The sequence below is a fragment of the Drosophila persimilis genome, unplaced genomic scaffold, assembly GCF_003286085.1.
Source record: "Drosophila persimilis strain 14011-0111.01,24,50 unplaced genomic scaffold, DperRS2 tig00000780-arrow-arrow-pilon, whole genome shotgun sequence".
Taxonomy (NCBI): domain Eukaryota; kingdom Metazoa; phylum Arthropoda; class Insecta; order Diptera; family Drosophilidae; genus Drosophila; species Drosophila persimilis.
The window spans coordinates 436,223-454,476 of record NW_020825353.1 but is presented as its reverse complement, the minus strand read 5'-3'; the positions used below and the strand labels follow the sequence as shown (position 1 = coordinate 454,476).

At 50.2% G+C, this 18,254-nt stretch overlaps 3 protein-coding genes across 5 annotated transcripts; all 3 read right to left on the bottom strand.

Moving 5' to 3' along the window:
* Positions 1-1,166: 1,166 nt before the first annotated feature.
* LOC6602299 (bifunctional 3'-phosphoadenosine 5'-phosphosulfate synthase) lies at positions 1,167-7,161 on the bottom strand. Of its 3 annotated transcripts, none has more exons than XM_026992716.1 (4): positions 6,895-7,161; positions 3,243-3,357; positions 1,660-3,185; positions 1,167-1,584 (listed from the first exon to the last, which is right to left on the bottom strand). In XM_026992716.1, exons 1-4 carry the CDS (start codon positions 6,934-6,936, stop codon positions 1,378-1,380), a joined length of 1,890 nt encoding a protein of 629 aa, XP_026848517.1. In that variant the 5' UTR covers positions 6,937-7,161; the 3' UTR covers positions 1,167-1,377. The 3 variants fall into 3 exon arrangements, with proteins under 3 accessions (XP_026848517.1, XP_026848515.1, XP_026848516.1); XM_026992714.1 differs by lacking the exon at positions 6,895-7,161 and adding an exon at positions 4,660-4,993; XM_026992715.1 differs by lacking the exon at positions 6,895-7,161 and adding an exon at positions 3,957-4,124.
* A 251-nt stretch (positions 7,162-7,412) lies between these two features.
* LOC6602298 (mediator of RNA polymerase II transcription subunit 12) lies at positions 7,413-15,745 on the bottom strand. The gene is made up of 8 exons (XM_026992675.1): positions 15,076-15,745; positions 12,308-15,014; positions 10,494-12,210; positions 10,045-10,434; positions 9,640-9,954; positions 9,280-9,567; positions 8,913-9,216; positions 7,413-8,857 (listed from the first exon to the last, which is right to left on the bottom strand). Exons 1-8 carry the CDS (start codon positions 15,686-15,688, stop codon positions 7,503-7,505), a joined length of 7,689 nt encoding a protein of 2,562 aa, XP_026848476.1. The 5' UTR covers positions 15,689-15,745; the 3' UTR covers positions 7,413-7,502.
* An 892-nt stretch (positions 15,746-16,637) lies between these two features.
* Positions 16,638-18,206, bottom strand: LOC6602297. The gene is made up of 3 exons (XM_002027320.2): positions 17,702-18,206; positions 16,944-17,629; positions 16,638-16,879 (listed from the first exon to the last, which is right to left on the bottom strand). The coding sequence occupies exons 1-3, from the start codon at positions 18,189-18,191 to the stop codon at positions 16,763-16,765; spliced, it is 1,293 nt and encodes a 430-aa protein (XP_002027356.1). The 5' UTR covers positions 18,192-18,206; the 3' UTR covers positions 16,638-16,762.
* Positions 18,207-18,254: the final 48 nt, after the last annotated feature.

The following is an 18,254-nucleotide window of genomic DNA, read 5'->3' as shown; positions in this document are numbered from 1 at the left end:
CGATCGGGACGCGGCATGTCTTTTCGTGATCAGGAGAGTCCTGCCAACCGATTGGCATCAGAAAACAGAACATCCAGCTTATCACGATTTTCGCAAAAAATCATGATGTAACCATCATTGAATTTGCCAAAAATCTGACTCGTTTTCGAAGTCGAGATTTTGACGCCGTTCGACAGGCTGGATCCTTGCGATCCTGGCCGAGTCGGCCCTTCGCCGATCTGGCCCTATTTGCCTGAGATATATTCCGAAGATTGTGATTTGCGTATCTTTAAAATACTGTTTTTTTCCGCAAGCTATATCTCAGCTACACAGCGGCCGATCGGCGCGAGGCATGACTTTTCGTGATGGGGAGAGTCCTGCCAACCGATTGGCATGAAAAAAAGGACATCCAGCTTATCACGATTTTCGCAAAAAATCATGATGGTTACATCATTGAATTTGCCAAAAATATGACTCGTTTTCGAAGTCGAGATTTTGACGCCGTTCGACAGGCTGGATCCTTGCGACCCTGGGAGAGTCGGTCCTTAGCTGAGATATAGCCTTCCGAAGATTTCGACTTTCACATCATTCAAATACTGGTTTTTTCTGCAAGCTATGTACATATGTATATCTCAGCTCAGCGGCTGCCGCTCGGGGCGTGGCATGTCTTCTCGTGATGGGGGGGAACATCTTCGATGGAGTCCTTGTCAAGGATCAAGGATATTTTCCCCACTCATGCATATTCACTTTTTTCCTCCATTTCTTGTCCGATCAGGGACTCCTTTTTGTATCCGGCGGAACATCCTTGATGCAGTCCTTATTCTCGCTTCAGCATAAAAGTCTGCTATCCGCCTCTAAATACATCTGATGCTTCTTGCATTTTCCCGCTTACCCTGAAAGTATGCCACAAGCGATGGTAACACTAAAACAATGTAAAAGCCATGTAGAAATGTCATTTAGAGATGCCTCATTATGTATTCAATGTGTAGCAAACTGTGTAGTTACCGTATACAAAAATTCATTTGTGCGATCATAAGTGATTAAACACTTTTGATTACTGTACCATTTGATTAAATGCGCAGACTAAATAATGAATTATATATTTAAAAAACAGTCCACAAAACGGTGACATTTTGCTTAATATTAAACAAAGAATTGGACAACTTAAGAGTAGAAAAAAAATACGATTGTACGATACGAACATTTTAAGAGCAGGAGCAGCAAAACAACATACATTCATACGCCACATACGACACAGGGGGGACACAGGAAAGTGCAGTAGTAAATGATTTACGGTGATCAAATAGGAATATACATATTCTATATATGTATCTATGAATATGTATAGCAATATAGCTAAGGGAAATTGCACATTGGTGGCCATGGACGGGCCGCGTGTTACGCCTGTGGCAGGTTCTGATAATAGTTGGCCAGAATTTTCCAGGCTTCAGGCTCCATGAAGCCAACGGGCGGACTGGCACCAGTCTTGGCCAGTGTGCGCATCTTGGTCCCCGATATAAACTCGAACTCGTCCTTGCGCTGTGGCTCGAAGAAAGCCATCCGGCTGGCACTATTGTCGTAGGCGGCCACGCGGAATGGCAGGATCTGGGAAAAAAATAGAGAATCAGAGTTTATAGTTTTATATCCCAGCTACAGTTTCAGACAGCTACCGCTACCCACCTCCATGCTGTCCAGACCCTGGGCCATCTTCAATACTCGCGCTCCATGGGTGGCATCGTACAGATTACCGTCGGGATAGGCCCCCTTATCCGGGTGCGGCATGCCGGCGGGATCTCGGCCCACAATGTAGAAGTTGGCGCCAGCATTCATGCGAGCCTTGGCATGCCACTGCACCTCCGTTGGGCCGGCGTACATCATGGGCGATGGAAAGATGGCCAGCACAGTGTCCTCGCGCCGCAGAACGCCGGCATCGAGGACGGCCTGGTGCTGCCTCATGCGTACGTCCAGGGGCACATCATCGTCCTTGGTCCAGCCGCCCAACGGATGCAGCAGCAGGACTGGCTGCTTAAAGCCCCGCTCGAGCAGCTGCCTCTTGGTGTCCTGCATGAGCAGGGCGTGACCGTTGTGAATGGGATTACGCAGCTGGAATGCGAAAATTGCATCGGCGTTGAGCTCCTTAAACTTTCGGCGCAGCTCGTTGGGTGTCAGGCGGTACTGGTCGAGTCCATCGTCCCAGCGGATGCGTTCGATTACGGCGAGATCGCCGCCCACGAGATACTCGCCGGACTCGAGCACCTGCTTGCTGTACGGATGGTTGGGATTGCTGGTGCCGAACTGGCGGGCCAGGCGCTCCTCCTTGCGCTGGAAATAGAACTCTGGACGGCGTAGAATGGCCACTGGCTTGCCCTCATGCGTCAGCGTTAGTGCGGACACACCGTCCAGGCGCTCCTTCTCGGCTGCAGTGGCGCTGAGCACAATAGGCACCGAGTGGTTCTCGCGGTAAGAGCCGTCCATTCCACTCTGGAGTGTGTTGAAGTGCAGCGTCTGCAGGTATTCGTCCTCCCGCATAAATCCCCGCAGGGGATAGGCCCATCCCTCGGACAGCACCTGCACCCACTGCAGCTCCACGGTGCTGATTGGCAGCGCCTTCAGGGATTCCGCCTCGTGGCGCAGAGCGTCGCTGGCAGTGGACTCGCTGGGGTACAGCTCTGGCAGCAGATCCACGTCACGCAACGAGCGCGGAATGATGCCCTCCTGCTCGAGTAGTGTAACCAGCTTCTGCGTGGACTCCTGCACTGTGCACTCGTGGGTGCTGACCACCAGTTCCGGCTTGTGGGGCCGCTCGTACTCCTGCGTGATGCCAGTGAAGCCCTTGATCACGCCCTCGCGTGCCTTCTTGTACAACCCCTTGACGTCGCGCGTCTCGCACACGTCCAGCGGCGTGTCCACGAAGATCTCGTAAAACTTTAGGCCCGCATCCTTGTGTATCTTGCGCGCCATTTCCCGGTCATCGGCGAACGGCGACACGAAGCTACAAATGGAGACCACGCCGCTATCAGCAAACAACTTGGCCACCTCGCCCACCCGCCGGATGTTCTCCTCGCGCTCGGCGGGCGTGAAGCCCAGGTTCTTATTCAGTCCAGTGCGTATGTTGTCCCCGTCCAGGCCGTAGGCGGGTATGCCACGCGACACCAAATACGCCTCCAACTCAAAGGCAATCGAGGTCTTGCCAGCGCCACTAAGACCTGGGGAAAGAATTACAATTTAGGGATATACTTGGCTGACCTGATCGCAGGACTCACCCGTCAGCCACACGGTGCATCCACGAAAGCCGCGGCACAGTCCCAAATTCTTCCCGCGCGTCTCACGGGTGACATGGTGCTTCTGTTCCGTCACATTCGTCGCCACTTGAAGGCACTGCCAAGAAACAAACAAACACAAAGGTAGAATCGAGAGCTTAGCTTTCCAAATTATCATAAATTAATATTCATGTCAAGATGGCGATGCCGCCGTCGCCTCAGGCCGTTGCTGGTTGTCTGCCATAGTCAGAGCCAGAGCCTAAAGCAGAGTCATCAAAATGTTTCGCGCTTTGACCCTAGGGCGATCGATCTGAGAGCTTTGTTGTTGTTGTTGTTGTTGCTGTGCTCCATCGCTCAGTTTGTTGACCTTTCCGCGAAGCTCGTGTCTGCAGAATCGCGAATGGGATAATGGGGTTCGCGCGGATATGTCAGATAGGTCTCGTATCTCAATATGAAATGTGGTACATATACAATGTGTTCAGTCATGTGAAGGTTGGGCAGAAGACTGACGATACAAAGTGGGCTACAACTCTTCTAATTTTTGCTACAAATAATCGATTGCACTTCACTAGAATACTAGCTTTTATCTGCATTTACTTGCATAGATTTTAAGCAGATGTGGCTGGTGGGTTGTGTGGCAGTCAGTCATACTTCTTGGCTCTCCATGGCATCGCCTCTGTCTTGAATCTTATTAAAAAAAATTGTCCTCTTCCTTACCCTTCTTTTGATGTGCGGATAAAAGCCAATGGGAGGATTCGGCATTTCTTTATATTTCTTTAGTTTTCGCGACACTTTTTTCGGCTTGGGAAATGCTTTACGCTGAGCAACTGATAGCAGCGCGAAGTCGTCGATCCGTAAATGGGAATGGAATTGAAACTGAGCTGAAACTAATCCAAACCGAAGATCTCCGTCATAGACAACGCGACCGAGCGTTGAAAGCGAACTGAAAGTTTTCCATAATATTTACGGGTTAAATATGGCGCAATCTGCAGCTGAAGGTAGCAGCAGAAGAGTGGCAGAGAGAGAAAGAGAGAGATAGAGAGATAGAGAGAGAGAGAGAGAGGGATCCGGATGGATCCACGCACGCATCATTGGGATTCTCCGACTCCAGATGGTGGAATGGGAAAAATGTTTGCACAGTCTTTCTGCTGCTTTCTGCTGGGTTTTGTTCTTTCTGTTTCTGCTTCTCTTTCGGTTCTTTCGCTTCTAATTTGGCTTAATAATTTTGTATAATTTCTTAGGTTCTGGAAATGTTCGTAGAACGCCCAACGAGCCGGTTCTTTGCGAGCGCCCCCCCAAGGCAAACCGAAGAACGGATCTATAGCTTATTTCCCAGGTGGATTATTTATTGGCTAGCTTTGAAGATGTAAGAAGTTGTTGGAGTATAATCTCTCCAGCATATCTCTTAGTATGATCTTACCTCATCGCTGGGCTTTCTTTCATCGTTCGAGAGCCAGCAACACTCTGGGGAACTGGCACACGGAATGTTATTGTTATTATAGTGGCCAAGCGAATTGGCACATTGGGTAAACATTTTCCACAGCACAAAACACACCCGTCCCGTCTCGTACTTGGGGCAGGTGAAAAGAAAGCTGGCGAGCGGATAGGAGCGGAGCGGAGAGACTACGCGTGTATACGAATACTACTCTCTGATAAGCTGGCAAGTGAGAGTTTCCGTCGCGTCGTCCGCGGCCAAAAGAGCTGCTGAACTTTCTCGACGAAGCTCAAAACTGCAACTGAAATTCCAGGGGCCTGCAGCAAAGCAAACAGAGAAGCCCCGACGCTGACAGACTGATTTCTGATCTGATCTGCTGGGATGTGATAGGCACAGTGGCTAAGGCTTGGGCTATGTCTGTGGCTATAGTACAAGAACTTGTTTATGGAAGGCGTTTAGTGTTCAGTGTTTGGCTATTTCTAGTGAGAGTTTGTTTTCCAAATACTCGCACCAGCTAAGTACATACAGATCTTGTATTGTTGTCGACGAATATCTAGCCATAACCCAGATCCCCAAAAATGAGTCATTTTTGATAGAACAAAATGATATAGGATTCTTTTCTAATCTTATCTTGGGTACTCCGGCCGCTGAAGCTTAACCTGTTGGGGGCAAAGGATGAGTCTGCCTATCTATTCGTTTTCTTATTGTAACGAACATTACATTGTTCGTTAGATAATTAATATTTGCGTCAGACAACGCTAGTTTGCAGTTAAAGTCATGCTGTTGGGTAATGCTTCAGTAATGATTTAACCAATGATAAACAAGTGGCAATTACAACTAAAAACAATTGTTCAACGATCAGCATGGATGGAACGGAGCTTGGATCCACAATGTGCGCGATTCAAAAGAACTCTGTGAAAATGACACGTAATGCAAAGACTACCGAAAAATAAGATCAATTTATGGTATAAAATAGCGTTTAACAAGTTTTTAACTAGACAGCAGCTTTTAGCGGGCCAAGTGGAGCTCCGGCCTCATCTCCTCTAACACTCAGAGTTGGAACGGGATGGGACGGGTCTCCACACTTGCAGACTGCAGTTGGGTATCTTTGCCAGAGAGACTTTCTTTCTAAGTGGCAACCGAACCTGTTTCAGCCAAAGTACACGAGTATAAACACTTGTAACGTCAACCAGTTGTTGGTAAGGAAATAGTTGCACGTTGCATAAGAAGCATTTCATATAAAAAGAGCATTAACCTTTCTTTATGTGCGACCAACGTAATACAACATTTAGCAATTCCGTATTTACATATGTAGGTAATGTTTTCTCCTACTCGGCTTTAAGGGCATTTTAGACCAACAACAAAAGAGATCCTCCAGTCAATGACCAATTCATGCTACAACTAAATACGAGAACGTATACGGCAGATCCGGCATGACTTTCGCAATTTTTGATCTGCCAATTCGTTACAATATTGTATGTTGAATGTTGCTGCTAAATTATTTAATTACTGTTATAGTGGTTTCCTAAATAAACTCAAAATAGCAAAGGTCAGCTTTATTTGGTCGACACGTGCCGCTGCATCTGCCCTTCACTGCCAATTTTTCTGCCAAATCAACAGTTTTTGCATACTGTTTTATCTGCAAGCCTGACCGTAAGTAACCGAACGTTGGAGAAGTTGCAAAATATTAATCAGTTTTTGAATTCTTATCAACTGTTAGCATACATATGAGTATACATATATGTAAATATAAGTAGTATATTCATTTATATATTATGAGAATCGTGCCAATTTGATGCTTTTTTGTAGCCATGTAGCTCTAATTGGGTCATAATAGAAGAGATAAGATTACGATGGTAGGGAAAGGGGCGTGCTTAGAGTACTGAACGTATTACCAAATAATATAAAACTATGTGCTTTTTTCTGAATGGATCAATTGGTAATTTGTTACTAGGCCAAGTACAGAGAATGATGTATGTTTAGGGTATGGAGAGAATTCAGAAAACAGCCCAGCACAACAGCTGTTCAAACAGGGTCCCACTTGAGCCCAAGACATCCGTATCCACCTGTACCGTTCGCCCCGACATCCACGTCAGTTGCAGTTCTTTTTCATCTTTAACACAATTGTACAAACAGAGACATGGTTTATGGCCTGCTTTCGTTCGTTTTGGGGCCACGGCCACCTTCACCGCCACGTTTCACGGCTCTGCTAGTACTTACCGTCTTCTGACGCTTTTTACTGGTCTCCGGCGTTTCACTCATGTCTGGAACGTTTGACACACTAGCTCCGTTTTACAATCAATGGTAAATGGTAAACAATACTGCGAAACAGCTACTAGTAGATTAGGATTAAATTTCGACTTCAATCGATGAATGAAATGTTTCACACACGCGGAACTGGTGCTGGGCTCGGGGTTCTACATATATGCTTGCCTCGCTCAAGCTGAACTAATTGCACTAATTAACTTTGAACTTAGCTCTAATTTAAAAAAATTGTTAAATATCACACAAAACACAAAATTTTGATGACTCCTATTCCACAAGCACGCACACACACACACTCAGACACACTATGCATACATTACCAGTCAGCTGTTTTGCCAAGTGCTAGAGATGGGTTATCCGCGATAAATTAGCTATCGAGGGAACATTTGTTAACAATTTAACAAATTTGTTATAATTATTCTGATATATATATCTATTTTTTTTACCCTTTTTAGTAAATTAAAATGTTTTAATTTCTTAATCTCTTTTTATTAAAAAAAAGGCTATAAATATTTTTTTAGAGTAGGGGTCTTACAAACACTAAGGGGCGATGTGTCTACAATCTAATAGGGCGGGGGTTGATGTTGATATTGCTGCTGCTGCCCCATCATGTTCTGTCGCTGCAGCTGCGCCACCAGATTGGGCGTTTGTTGCTGGTTCATGCTTTGCTGCTGCTGCACCATGCCTCCCCCTCCTCCACCAACTCCAGCCCCACTGGCCTGCTGTGGTCCTGCCCCCATTCCACCACCCCCGCCGCCACCCATGCCCTGCATCTGCATCATCTGCTGATGCCGCAGCTGCTGCTGTTGCTGCTGCTGCTGGAATTGTTGCTGTGTGCTGAGGACACCTGGCTTGCCGCCTCCCGCTGGCTGCTGTCGGGCATACGGCGGCACCTGGCCAACCCCCACCCCGACACCGACACCCACGCCGCCCGGCCCGGGACCCATCATGTTGGACATGGTAACGTTGGGTGCCTGGTTAATGTACTGACCCCGGTTTCCGGCCATCATTCCGCCGGGGACGCCCCGTTGCTGCTGCTGTTGTTGTTGCTGCTGGGCTGCTGCCGCCGCCATAAAGTCAGGATTGTTGCGATTCGCCTGCTGCATTTGCGGATTGAAGTTGCCCATCATGTTGGCCTGCTGCTGTTGCTGTTGATTGGGCGCCATGCCCACGCCCACGCCCACGCCAACGCCTCCGCCTTGTTGCTGCATTCCCTGCTGCTGTTGTTGTTGCTGCTGCTGCTGATACTGATTCTGGAAGTTCTGGAACTGCACCTGCTGCTGAGGCTGCTGTTGTGCCTGTTGCTGCATCATGCCCTGCTGTGGCATGCCACCCATGCCCATGTTGGGATTGGCTCCAGTCGTGACACCGACTCCAACGCCCACGCCCACGCCAACGCCAACGCCTACTCCGTTACCTCCCTGTGCGCCTCCAGTTTGCATCATTTGATTGGCATTCGGATTTACCATGCCCACCATTCCCTGGGTCATCTGTTGTTGCATCATTGAATTCTGCGGTATGCCCTGGCCGCCCATATTCATCTGGTTCATCTGATTGGGAGCCATGCCTGGCCGCATGTTTCCACCCCTCATGAATTGCTGCTGCTGCTGGTTGGGGTTCATCTGCTGCTGCTGCTGCTGGGCATTTTGTTGTTGCTGCTGCTGCATGGCATTGAAGGCAGCCACCGACTGCGGATTCTGCTGGGCAGTCATCTGCTGTTGCCGCATTTGGTTGGGATTCATTTGCTGCTGCTGTGGACCCGGCTGTTGCTGTGCCTGCGGCTGCTGCTGTTGCATTGGATTAAAACCGCCGCCTGGCTGCTGTTGCTGCTGCTGCTGGAAGGGCTGGCGCTGGCGCAACATCTGGGACAATGCCTGTTTGGAGTTGGCGTTTTGGGGAGGTCTCTCGATGCGATTCGCTAAAATAATTTCATTGATAAATGGGATTCTCTTTCCTTGTGATCCTTTACTTACATTGCATATTCTGCTGGTGCGGCGCATAGTGGTTGTGGTACTGCTGCGGCGGCTGCTGCTGCTGGGGGGCATTATGCCATTGCTGCTGCTGTTGCTGGCCCGGCAAGCCTTGGGGACCGGCGGCTCCACCTCCCGGTCCCTGTTGCATGAAGTTCATTTGAGGATTCTGCTGTCCGTTGCCACCCCCAACGTTTAGTTGCTGCTGCAGCTGATTGGTTCCCATTTGCTGCATTTGCTGCTGCTGTTGCATGAGCGCACTCTGCTGCATCATGTTGGGATTGGGAGCAAACTGCTGCATGTTCATCTGTCCAGAGGGGGACGTCATTTAGATTTGTAAGCCTTACTGGGATCTACAGGTACTTCTTACCGGCATGTTCATCTGCATTCCCATCTGGTTTGGCTGCATCTGCTGCTGTTGCATGTGCTGCTGCTGCTGCATTTGCTGCTGTTGCTGCTGCACATTCGGCGGCTGCTGCGGCTGGGGCGCCAGCTGTGGCTGCTGCTGCTGTGTATTGACCACCGGCGGGGTCTTTGGGTTCTTAGGCTTGCGTTTCCGCGTTGTCGTCCCCTTGCCGCGGCCGCGACCAGTGCCTACCACAGCACTGGGCGACTGGTCTACGGAGGAAGGCGTGTCGGCCTTCATCATTTCGTCCTTCTGAAGGGTAGAAACGATAGGCGTCACCAAAGGACTGTGTGGTGGCCACTGTCCCACTGTTTTATCACTTACTATGCAAATCTTCTCCGGCACCGGCTCAATGTCCTCGGGCGGCAGTGGCAGCGGTTCGTAGTAGTAGCTACTCGGTTTGACCAGGCTGTGCGTGTGGTATTTGAGATTGCGATGAGCCTCCTCGTAGGTGAGGGGTTTGCGCTCGAGCTTGACAGCCCCGAACCAGACCCACGAAAGGGGAGCAGGGTTCTTGTGGCCCTCGAGGATGTCCCACACGCTGATCCGCTGCTTGTCCGATATCCGCAGCTGTTTCTTCTCCATGTCGCAGATTTTGTTGCCCTTGGTATCCATGCCAGCGTGCTCGCAGGCTATCACCTGGAAGGCGAGATGGATGTATGTCCCATTATTTTCCATTTCAAGAGTTCCCAAAGCAAATCCAGAGAAGAACCGAACCACACTACTTACCTCTGTGGGCTGCTTGTAGAGTGGCAGCAGCTGCCGTATCACTCGGATGGAGGCATTGTTCTTCTCGCCAATCTCCTTCTTCAGCTTCTTCATCAGATTCAAGTATAGTTTCTTGTTCTCATCCCGCTCCGACTGGCTGTCGGAGACTAAAGTCGAGTGCACCAGGGTGGCCAGCATGTCCACGACGGTGGTGAAGAGCTCCCGGTTGCAGCTCAGATCCACCACACCCTGGCACACCAGCTGGGCCAAGAGAATAGCCCAGTCCGTGGTGGGGGTGCTGTTCTTCTGGATTGCTTCGAACATCCCACCTACCAGGGAGAATCGCAGTTGCAGTGCATCCAAGATCTCCTCCCGTGCCTGCGGCTCATCGGTGCCTCCGATTGTGTCCAGCTGCAAACAAGGGGAATCGTTAGGCATCGCTATCGAAGAAGGTTTCGGCGAAGACTTACCTCAGCAAAGGATTGCAGGCATTGGGAGAGCTGCGAGTAGAGCGAAACGAGCAGGTTCTCCTTGTACTCATCCTGACCCTTCAGGCAGGTGAGGATAAGACCCAGAAACGGCTGGTAGTTGAGCGGCATCTTTTTGTTGCGAGCGGCTACACCACCAATGCCATAGCTGTTGCTGCTGTGACAGCTGTTGCTCTTCTCCCGCTCATCCCCACTGCCCGAACTGTTGCAGTCCGACTTTGAGACTTTGGAGAAGTAGTTCATGCTCTCAAGCACCTGTCCCGCCACTCGCAAGATTCTTCCTTGTACGGCCGGTGTAAGCTTTGCAATTAGAGGTGCCACTAGCCAGGTGGAGGGCTTGGGCTTGTGTGTGGCCTTCAGGGATCCCGGCAGGATGATCTCCTCCATGTGGAAGACATCGATGGCTGCTCGGGCCACAGTGTCCAGCCAGACATTAAGCTCCGCATTATTACCCATCGACTGGCGGTACATCAGCTGCAGATCCAGCCAAGAAATACGCAGGGTCCACTGGCCCAGGTTCTCTAGTATCCTCACGATCATGGCTCGCTGATCTAGCTCGGAAATTATGTTGAATTCCGCCTCCGGGTAGCAGATCATGTGCAGTACCCGCTGTGCCTGTTTGGCCGTCAGCATCTCGTCGATGATCATGTCGCACAGCCCCTCGGCATTCTTCAGGCACCGTTCAAGCACGTGCTCTTGGGCGCATATCTGCTTGAGCACGGCCTGAGCGAATTCTAGTAGTGAGATCTGCTCTAGCCCGCCAACGGATGGCTGCTGTAGTGCCTCTTGTTCGCTGGTAAGACTGTTGCCAAGTTGGAGATCGCTGGTACCCAGGATCTGGCTGAGATCGGCCGGTCGCTGTTCGTTGCTCTTGGGCGTACTGCCTGGATGGACGGGTGTGTTGAAGCCACTGCGCTTGCCACTGCCAAAGGCACCGCCCACGCCGCCCGAGGACGAGGAACCAGTCCCTCCAGCCATGGATGTCTTTAGCGCCGCATTGTCCACGACTATCAGAATCGCCTTTAGCACGGCCAGCACAGCGGCAATGGGAATGGTCTTGTGTGCCCCGACCAGCAGATGCCGATCGCAGCTGAGACGTATGCTGAAATCGCTGCCGACGGCGTGGAGGGGATTGGGAGATGTGCTTACCGAATACATGCCCGGCTGCGGTATCTCCAGGGTCTTGAAAAGCTTCAGCACCAGGTGACAGGTGAGACGAGCTCCCGCCTCGGCATCTACGCTCATTTCTCCACCCCCAGCACTCACCGATCGAGCCAGGGTTGGCAGGGCAAACTTGCTGACAAAATCGGCCAGGGAGAAGCAATGGCGGGCGACCAGGATACACACGAATACGGCCAACGCATTGTGGGTCTTTCCCTGGCCAATATCTACCTGGCCGCCCAGATGCGGGTACCGGGGGCTCTTGCTACCGCTGCACAGGCTCTGCAGGGCCGCGATCCACTCCTCGGAAAGGACGTTGCAGCTGGCAGTGAGCTCCGCACAGGCCAGGGCCACATCGTTCAGCCGCTCATTGTCCGTCTCGCGGCAGACGGCAATCACGGCATTCGATACGAAGCTGTACACATTCGCGGACGATTCGTGCAACTGCCGGAGCCAGTGCGGTTCGAGTTTTCCACCACGACGTGGTGCTACAAACAACTCTTGCAGCAGCTGGGGATTGTATCCTTGGGGAGGCAGGCTTTTAAAAGGAAAGAAATAAGTTTTATAGTATATCGATAGCAGATGATCAAGAGAATCCATATCAGCCGGAGGGATTGGCAGATTCGCTTACTTACCTGAGCTGCTCGGGGGTGTTGAAGATATCCTTGAACCGCTTGATACACTGTAGCTGCTGGTAGTACTCGGTGGACTGTTCCTTGCCCTGCAGCAGGACGCAGGACTCGTGCAGATCGCTGAGATAGGCGAGGATGCAGCGCTCCGCAGAGCTGCACTCGCTGGGATTGTTCACGTGGCGAATGGTGCGACAGACGCCCTCGAATACTGATAGCGTCTGCTCGGGGGAGAGGAGCAGGCAACTGTGGTATCGCCGCAGAATGCTGACGATATACAGGGCCAGGGAGGTGGTGTAGCCCCGCACCATGTTGGACTTCTTCAGCTGCAGCTGGTGCTCCACCTCAGGCAGCTCCTTGAGCAGATTGTCGCACAACTCCAGCAGACTGTAGATGTTGAGGGCCAACTCCATGAGATCGAACAGGAAGGCGACGTGCTCCTGCACCGGCAGATAGTTGTTGTTGCCGAGGGCGAATCCGTTGAGCTGTTCCAACACATTGGCCGCGCACTGGGCGGTGACCACGTGCTGATCGAAGTATGCCATCTGCTGGCACTTGGCTGTCGTGGCCTCGAAGTTGAATTCGTTGCGCGAATGCTTCTTCACCTTGCCGCCCTCGGCCACGTCGATACTGAACTTCTTGGTAAAGAGCTTTCCGATCTCCTTGGACATCTTTTTCACCGCGTGCTTCTTCTCGTCGCGCTCTTTGCCCACGCCAAACAGAAGAATATACCTCTGGTTGCTCTCGCTGCTGTAGCTGGACTCGTCCTGTGGTATGGGAAAGTGCTTGGTGTAGACGTAGTGGCGGGATATGCTGCCCCCTGCTCCACCCGTGCTGGGTTCCCCATCGCCTGGCGGTCCGATCTTGGGGCTGTCGGGCGCATCGTGCTGCCCCTTCTCCTTGATGTTCTGCACCAGCTTGTCCAGATCGTCGTCCACGTTGGAGTCGTCGAATTCGTTGTGCTTAAAGTCAATGCCCCCGCCGAAGGGGTCGTCATCGAACCCATGCGTCGTTGTGGCCTGTGTCGCTGCCGCCGCTGGCGAGCTTTTGGTGGCCGTTGTCGATGATTTGCTCGCCAGGACAGACTCGAGACTTAGCAGATCGCCTCTGGAGATCAGCGTGTGCATATATGCATTGTGCGAAAAGACATCGTGACGGATCAGGGCACTGAAGAGCTGGACCAGATTCGTGAACTCCGTTCGCTGCTGGGCACTGCTCAAGTGATCATCCAGCACGGGGGCATCGTGGTCGAGGAAGTGCATCAGCACATGCTGGAATACTGGCAGGCCATCAATCAGGCCGGCCCCCGAGGCCAGGGAGTCCTTATCCTCCTTGTCGCTAGACTGCTCGGAGGGCGTGCTGGTCACATCTATCTGACGTTTGTCCAACAGATTGGCCACTACCATGGCCCGGTGCTCGCCCCAGCGCTGACTGGAGACAGCCCATTCGCACAGAATCCGCACCGTATCCTTGTCCTGTTTGGGCTCATACACGGGGCGTGGCTGCTGCTGCTGCTGAGGGTCCTGCTGATCCTCGTCGCGCCTCCTGGGGAAGATGTGCACATATAGCGTGTCAATACTGTTGCACTGCTCCATGCGATCGAAGCAGTGAGTGTCCAGGTGATCCAGAGTGGCCAGCACTTTGGTGTAGTGGTTCTTTCCTGCACTGAGCCACTTGGAGGCGAACCACCGCTGCTCTGCATGTTGCGTCCGGAGCACAATCTCAGACTCGGCGGCGCGCAGCTGGCGGCGTATTTCCGTATTGGTGCGCGGACATCGCGTGGGCATGGGTAGCACGGAGGGGGCCAGCGGGAGATGATCCAGCGGACTGCCCACCAGGGAAGAGGGGGCTCGATGCGCTGCTATACCACTCCAGACCAGAGCCGTGGGGCATTCGATGGTGATAATCTGGAGAATGGTGCTCAGGTACAAGACAATATCCCGATGATGGGGGCAACTCATCTGCTCTTGCAGAGCCAACTCAAATGGATCGTGCTGAAGCTTGTTCTCTCCACCTCCAGCTCCAGCTCCCACTCCTCCGTCGACATCCTTAATCCCTTGCTGCTCTACGGCCGCGTTAAGGAGCTGCGCCAGTTTTTTGGACACAATGTAGGCCATTTTCCGGCACAGTCGCTCCGACTGGACAAAGTCGTGCATGTACTGGAGAGCGAAGCTAAGCACAAGCTTCTTCAGCGGCTCGTCAAAGCTGGCCTGCGTGCGCATCTTGTCCAGCAAATCGAGTATCCAGTTCAGGAATTCCTGTCGGTCCAGCAGCGACTCCTCGTACATGTATTTGCTCAGCTGGTGACAGTACTTCCAGTACTTTAATGCATTTCGGCTGTCCTCAAACTGGCTGCCAATGCCGGATATGCTCGAACCGGGAGGTACAGGTGCTCCCACAGCCGTGCTGCTGTTCGCAGAGGATCCACCCGGCCCACCCGGACCCGAACTAACGCCTCCGCCGAGAGCTCCGGCTGGTGGTATGACACTGCCGGATCCTACTACTCCCCCGGCCGTGCTCGGTTGGCCATTGGCTGGACTGTGTATCGGCGGCAGGGGGCTGGACATGCTGGGCACTGGAATTACATTCGCTGTGGCACTTGGGGGCGCGGCATTGCCCCCGGAGCTGTTCACCGAGATTCCGTTGCTGTTACCGCTGGAGGCGGTAGTCAGGCCAGCGGAGTGGCTGCCATTCGACGAGGCCTTGTCGTGGGCTGAAGCAATGGAGATGTCATAAGACGATTTCATTTAGTTTCCTGTATAGTATGTACTTACTCTGCTGATAGTATTCCTGCAGTTTGGGCAGCAGTTCCTTCATGAATTTGATCATGTTGCCCGTCCACTCGGCAGCCGGATCGTAGATGCTGCGCTTTTTGTTCTTCGACTCGGTGAAGCTAAGCGTGTAGGCGGCACTTAGCTTGATGAACCACGTCGCCCGCTGCATGTTGACCTGGTTTTCGCAGAGCGTTATAAAAATCTCTTCCTTTTTGTTGAAGGATGGAGCGCGTTTGGCCAAACTGAGAAGCGGTTTGTTGCCAGCCAAGTCCTTAAACCAGGCGTCCACTATGCACTTGCGTCGGGGCGAGACTGGCCAGAAGTTGTCCTTGCAGTTGATCTGCTGTTTCTTGCGTCCAGTATCCGGCAGCGTCATCAACTCCTCCTTTTTGGCCAGCACCCCGCTGAAGAAGGCACTAACCCTACTGGCGTTCACATTTGAGCTGTGCGCCGTGCCAAACTCGTCGGACAATGGCGGTGTTGTGGTGAAGCCATGTTTCACATTCGTGGGCGTCAGTTCGTCCTCGCGCTGCTTGGCGTCCTGTGGATATATATCCGGTGGGCCGAGGCGTGTACGCTTGAGCGGACGCTTTTCCTGCAGCATTGAGAGCATCTTGGCGGCTCTGTAATGCGTTTTTCACACGATTTTTCCTTTTTCTTCTTTTCCTTTTTATGCACTCAGAAAGACAACCAATATTAGAGCAGTGTGACCGCGGATTTATCGATACAATATACCGTCCTACCCTCAGAAATATACCGAAACATACCGCCTCATTTTCAAAATATACCGTAGAAAATACCGATGAAAAAAATATGTAACAAAACAGTGCTTTCATGTAATTGGAGATCATTTCATTTAATAATCTTAAGGCTTAATAAGACTTATTAATAATAATAAAGTCTTATTAATATACTAATCACTAACATCACTATCGTCACTAACGATGTCGCTGGGATTTTTTAACAGCATTCCAGTGTTCTGTTAAAAATTCTCGCAACCGTTGTTCTTCCTTAGACCTTGTCTCACATATAAAAGATTTTAAAAATTTATATTCTTAAATCTATTTCTTGTATTTGTTCTTATTAAGTTCACTTCGGAGAAAATTCTTTCACATGATGCATTCGAAACTGGCAATATAAGCAGTACTTGTGCAAATTTTGAAATTTTTTCATATTTTAGCTCACTGTTGAAATCTTTTATTTGTCCCAATGTATACCAGAAATGGCCAGGACTTTTGTGTGTGTTTTAATAAACTAAAAAGAACCTCATCATTTTTTAAGAGGGCAAATTCATTATCGATTCCCTGCGGATCTTTAATAAGTTGAGGAAATCTTTTATACAGGTCATGCAAATCTGATAATTGGCCATTGACTATGTCTTTAGGGTTTAGGAATGAGAGAAGTTTAAGAACCTTCTCGTTAATAGGCAACCAATATTAGAGATGCGACTAAAAAGAAAACGATACGTTATCGCGTTTTGTGCTATCGGTTTGAGTCAGCTGTTTAAAATTTCAAACTTGATTTGATTTTAATTTAATTTAATTAATTAAAAAATTGGATTACATCGTTGTGCATTATTCATCTAATATCACTCAAGTGATAAAATCACAAAAAAGTTTAAAACAAAGATATTTTAGATTGATTTTTGGTAATGAAAAACGGAATAATTATTGGACGATCGAAAGCCTTAAACAGCTTGGCGATCGAATTCTGGTTCATCAATATAAAAATGATTGTTGCCAGTTATTCCTTCGCTGCACTCAAAATTCAGACAGAGCATCTTTAGGGGATAATCAGGCGGTAGCTAAGGACAGAGGAGGGGATGTAACACTTTACAAACTCCATTCCAATCGACTTTTACAACTTACTCTTTCCATTATGTCGTGCCTGATGTCGGTGGCAGCTGCGAACAGGTGCAGAGGCTGGAATGCACGCTTGGCCAGACTCTCCAAAGTGTCCAGGACAAAGGAATCTGTTATGCCCAGGCAGTAACAAATGTTTAAATAGCGAAGCTGATCATTGTTGGCCACCATAATCGATAGCTTCTGTTCACCTATTTCTCGGGCGCACTGAAAGGAAACACACTCCAGTTGGCTGAGTTTCGCTATATGTTGTACGCAGCTGTCGTCGCGGGGCTTGCAGACAAGCCACTTAAGCGATTTTAAGGCACTGATGTGTTGGGCTTGCTCCTCGTTGATCCACCGTTTGCGATGGAGTATGAGGAACTCCAAATGCGAAGAGCAGTTGCTGGCCAAAGCTTTGAAGAAGCGCCCTTTCAGCTCTTCCGGGCAATATATTTGCAAGTATTTTAAATTAGAGAACTGTGACAGAAGTGTCAGATCGGCATCGCAGTCGTTGAAAGATAGCTTCTCTAGATGGCGACAAGTTGAGGCCAAATACCTGAGAGAGCTAGTGGTCAGGAATCGTTTGGCGTTGCGCAGCTGAAGACTACGCAGATTGCTCATGGGTTTGATGATTGCTGTGAACTCCGAGGCAGTTACCTCGTCGTACATCAGGAGCTCCACTAGATTTCTGAAGTGTACCACTTCTTGCACTGCCAACAGAAAAGACAAAATGATCTTAGTGTTATTTTTAGGGTAAGGTGTAAGGTAATTAGTCTTCTTACACTCCCGACGCTCGAAACTTTCCAGGCCCAGACTGGTTATGTGTGGCAAGCGTATCTGCATGGCCTTTATCAAATCCTTGCTAGTGCTCTTGTAGTTGCGGACGTGCACTTTCCTCAGCGAGGTGATTTTCAGCAAATACGGCTGTGTCCTGGCCACCGTCGCATTGTTTATCGTTATACTCTCGAGTCGGTAGCAGTACTTGCTGATCATTGGCAGCAGTTGGAGGGGATGATCGTCGTCGAAGTACGATTGGATGCTCCTGATACTGCCACCGCACAGCCAAAGAAACGTTTGCCAATCATCTAGGGTTCTCAGATTCGTCTCCCGGTCAATAACGTCGTGGAAATGATGGCGGTGCAGTTGGACAAAGGCGTCCCGAAAGCCCCTACAGCACCGAGCCAGATGGAGCTGGTCCTCCAAACTCAGAAACTTGAAAATAAACAGTACACAGCTACGGTTCAGATCAGAAAAGTTTGTAATACGAGCCATTATCTTGTTTTTGTCATCTTTCAATCTTTGAAGTGGAGCTTTTGCCTAATTAATTAATGTTAG

Bases quoted from the DNA above. Each gene is read 5' to 3' on its own strand.
- LOC6602299 (XM_026992714.1), bottom strand. From the start codon at position 4,773: ATGTTTACCCAATGTGCCAATTCGCTTGGCCACTATAATAACAATAAC. The intron at 3,358-4,659 runs GTAAGATCATAC...GTTTCTTGGCAG, and splicing joins AAAGAAAGCCCAGCGATGAG to TGCCTTCAAGTGGCGACGAA. The intron at 1,585-1,659 runs GTGGGTAGCGGT...TTTTTTTCCCAG, and splicing joins AGGGTCTGGACAGCATGGAG to ATCCTGCCATTCCGCGTGGC.
- LOC6602297 (XM_002027320.2), bottom strand. From the start codon at position 18,191: ATGGCTCGTATTACAAACTTTTCTGATCTGAACCGTAGCTGTGTACTG. The intron at 17,630-17,701 runs GTAAGAAGACTA...TTCTGTTGGCAG, and splicing joins AAGTTTCGAGCGTCGGGAGT to TGCAAGAAGTGGTACACTTC. The intron at 16,880-16,943 runs GTAAGTTGTAAA...CTCTGTCCTTAG, and splicing joins GGCACGACATAATGGAAAGA to CTACCGCCTGATTATCCCCT.
- LOC6602298 (XM_026992675.1), bottom strand. From the start codon at position 15,688: ATGCTCTCAATGCTGCAGGAAAAGCGTCCGCTCAAGCGTACACGCCTC. The intron at 9,955-10,044 runs GTAAGTAGTGTG...CTCGCCTTCCAG, and splicing joins TCTACAAGCAGCCCACAGAG to GTGATAGCCTGCGAGCACGC. The intron at 8,858-8,912 runs GTAAGTAAAGGA...AAATTATTTTAG, and splicing joins GCACCAGCAGAATATGCAAT to CGAATCGCATCGAGAGACCT.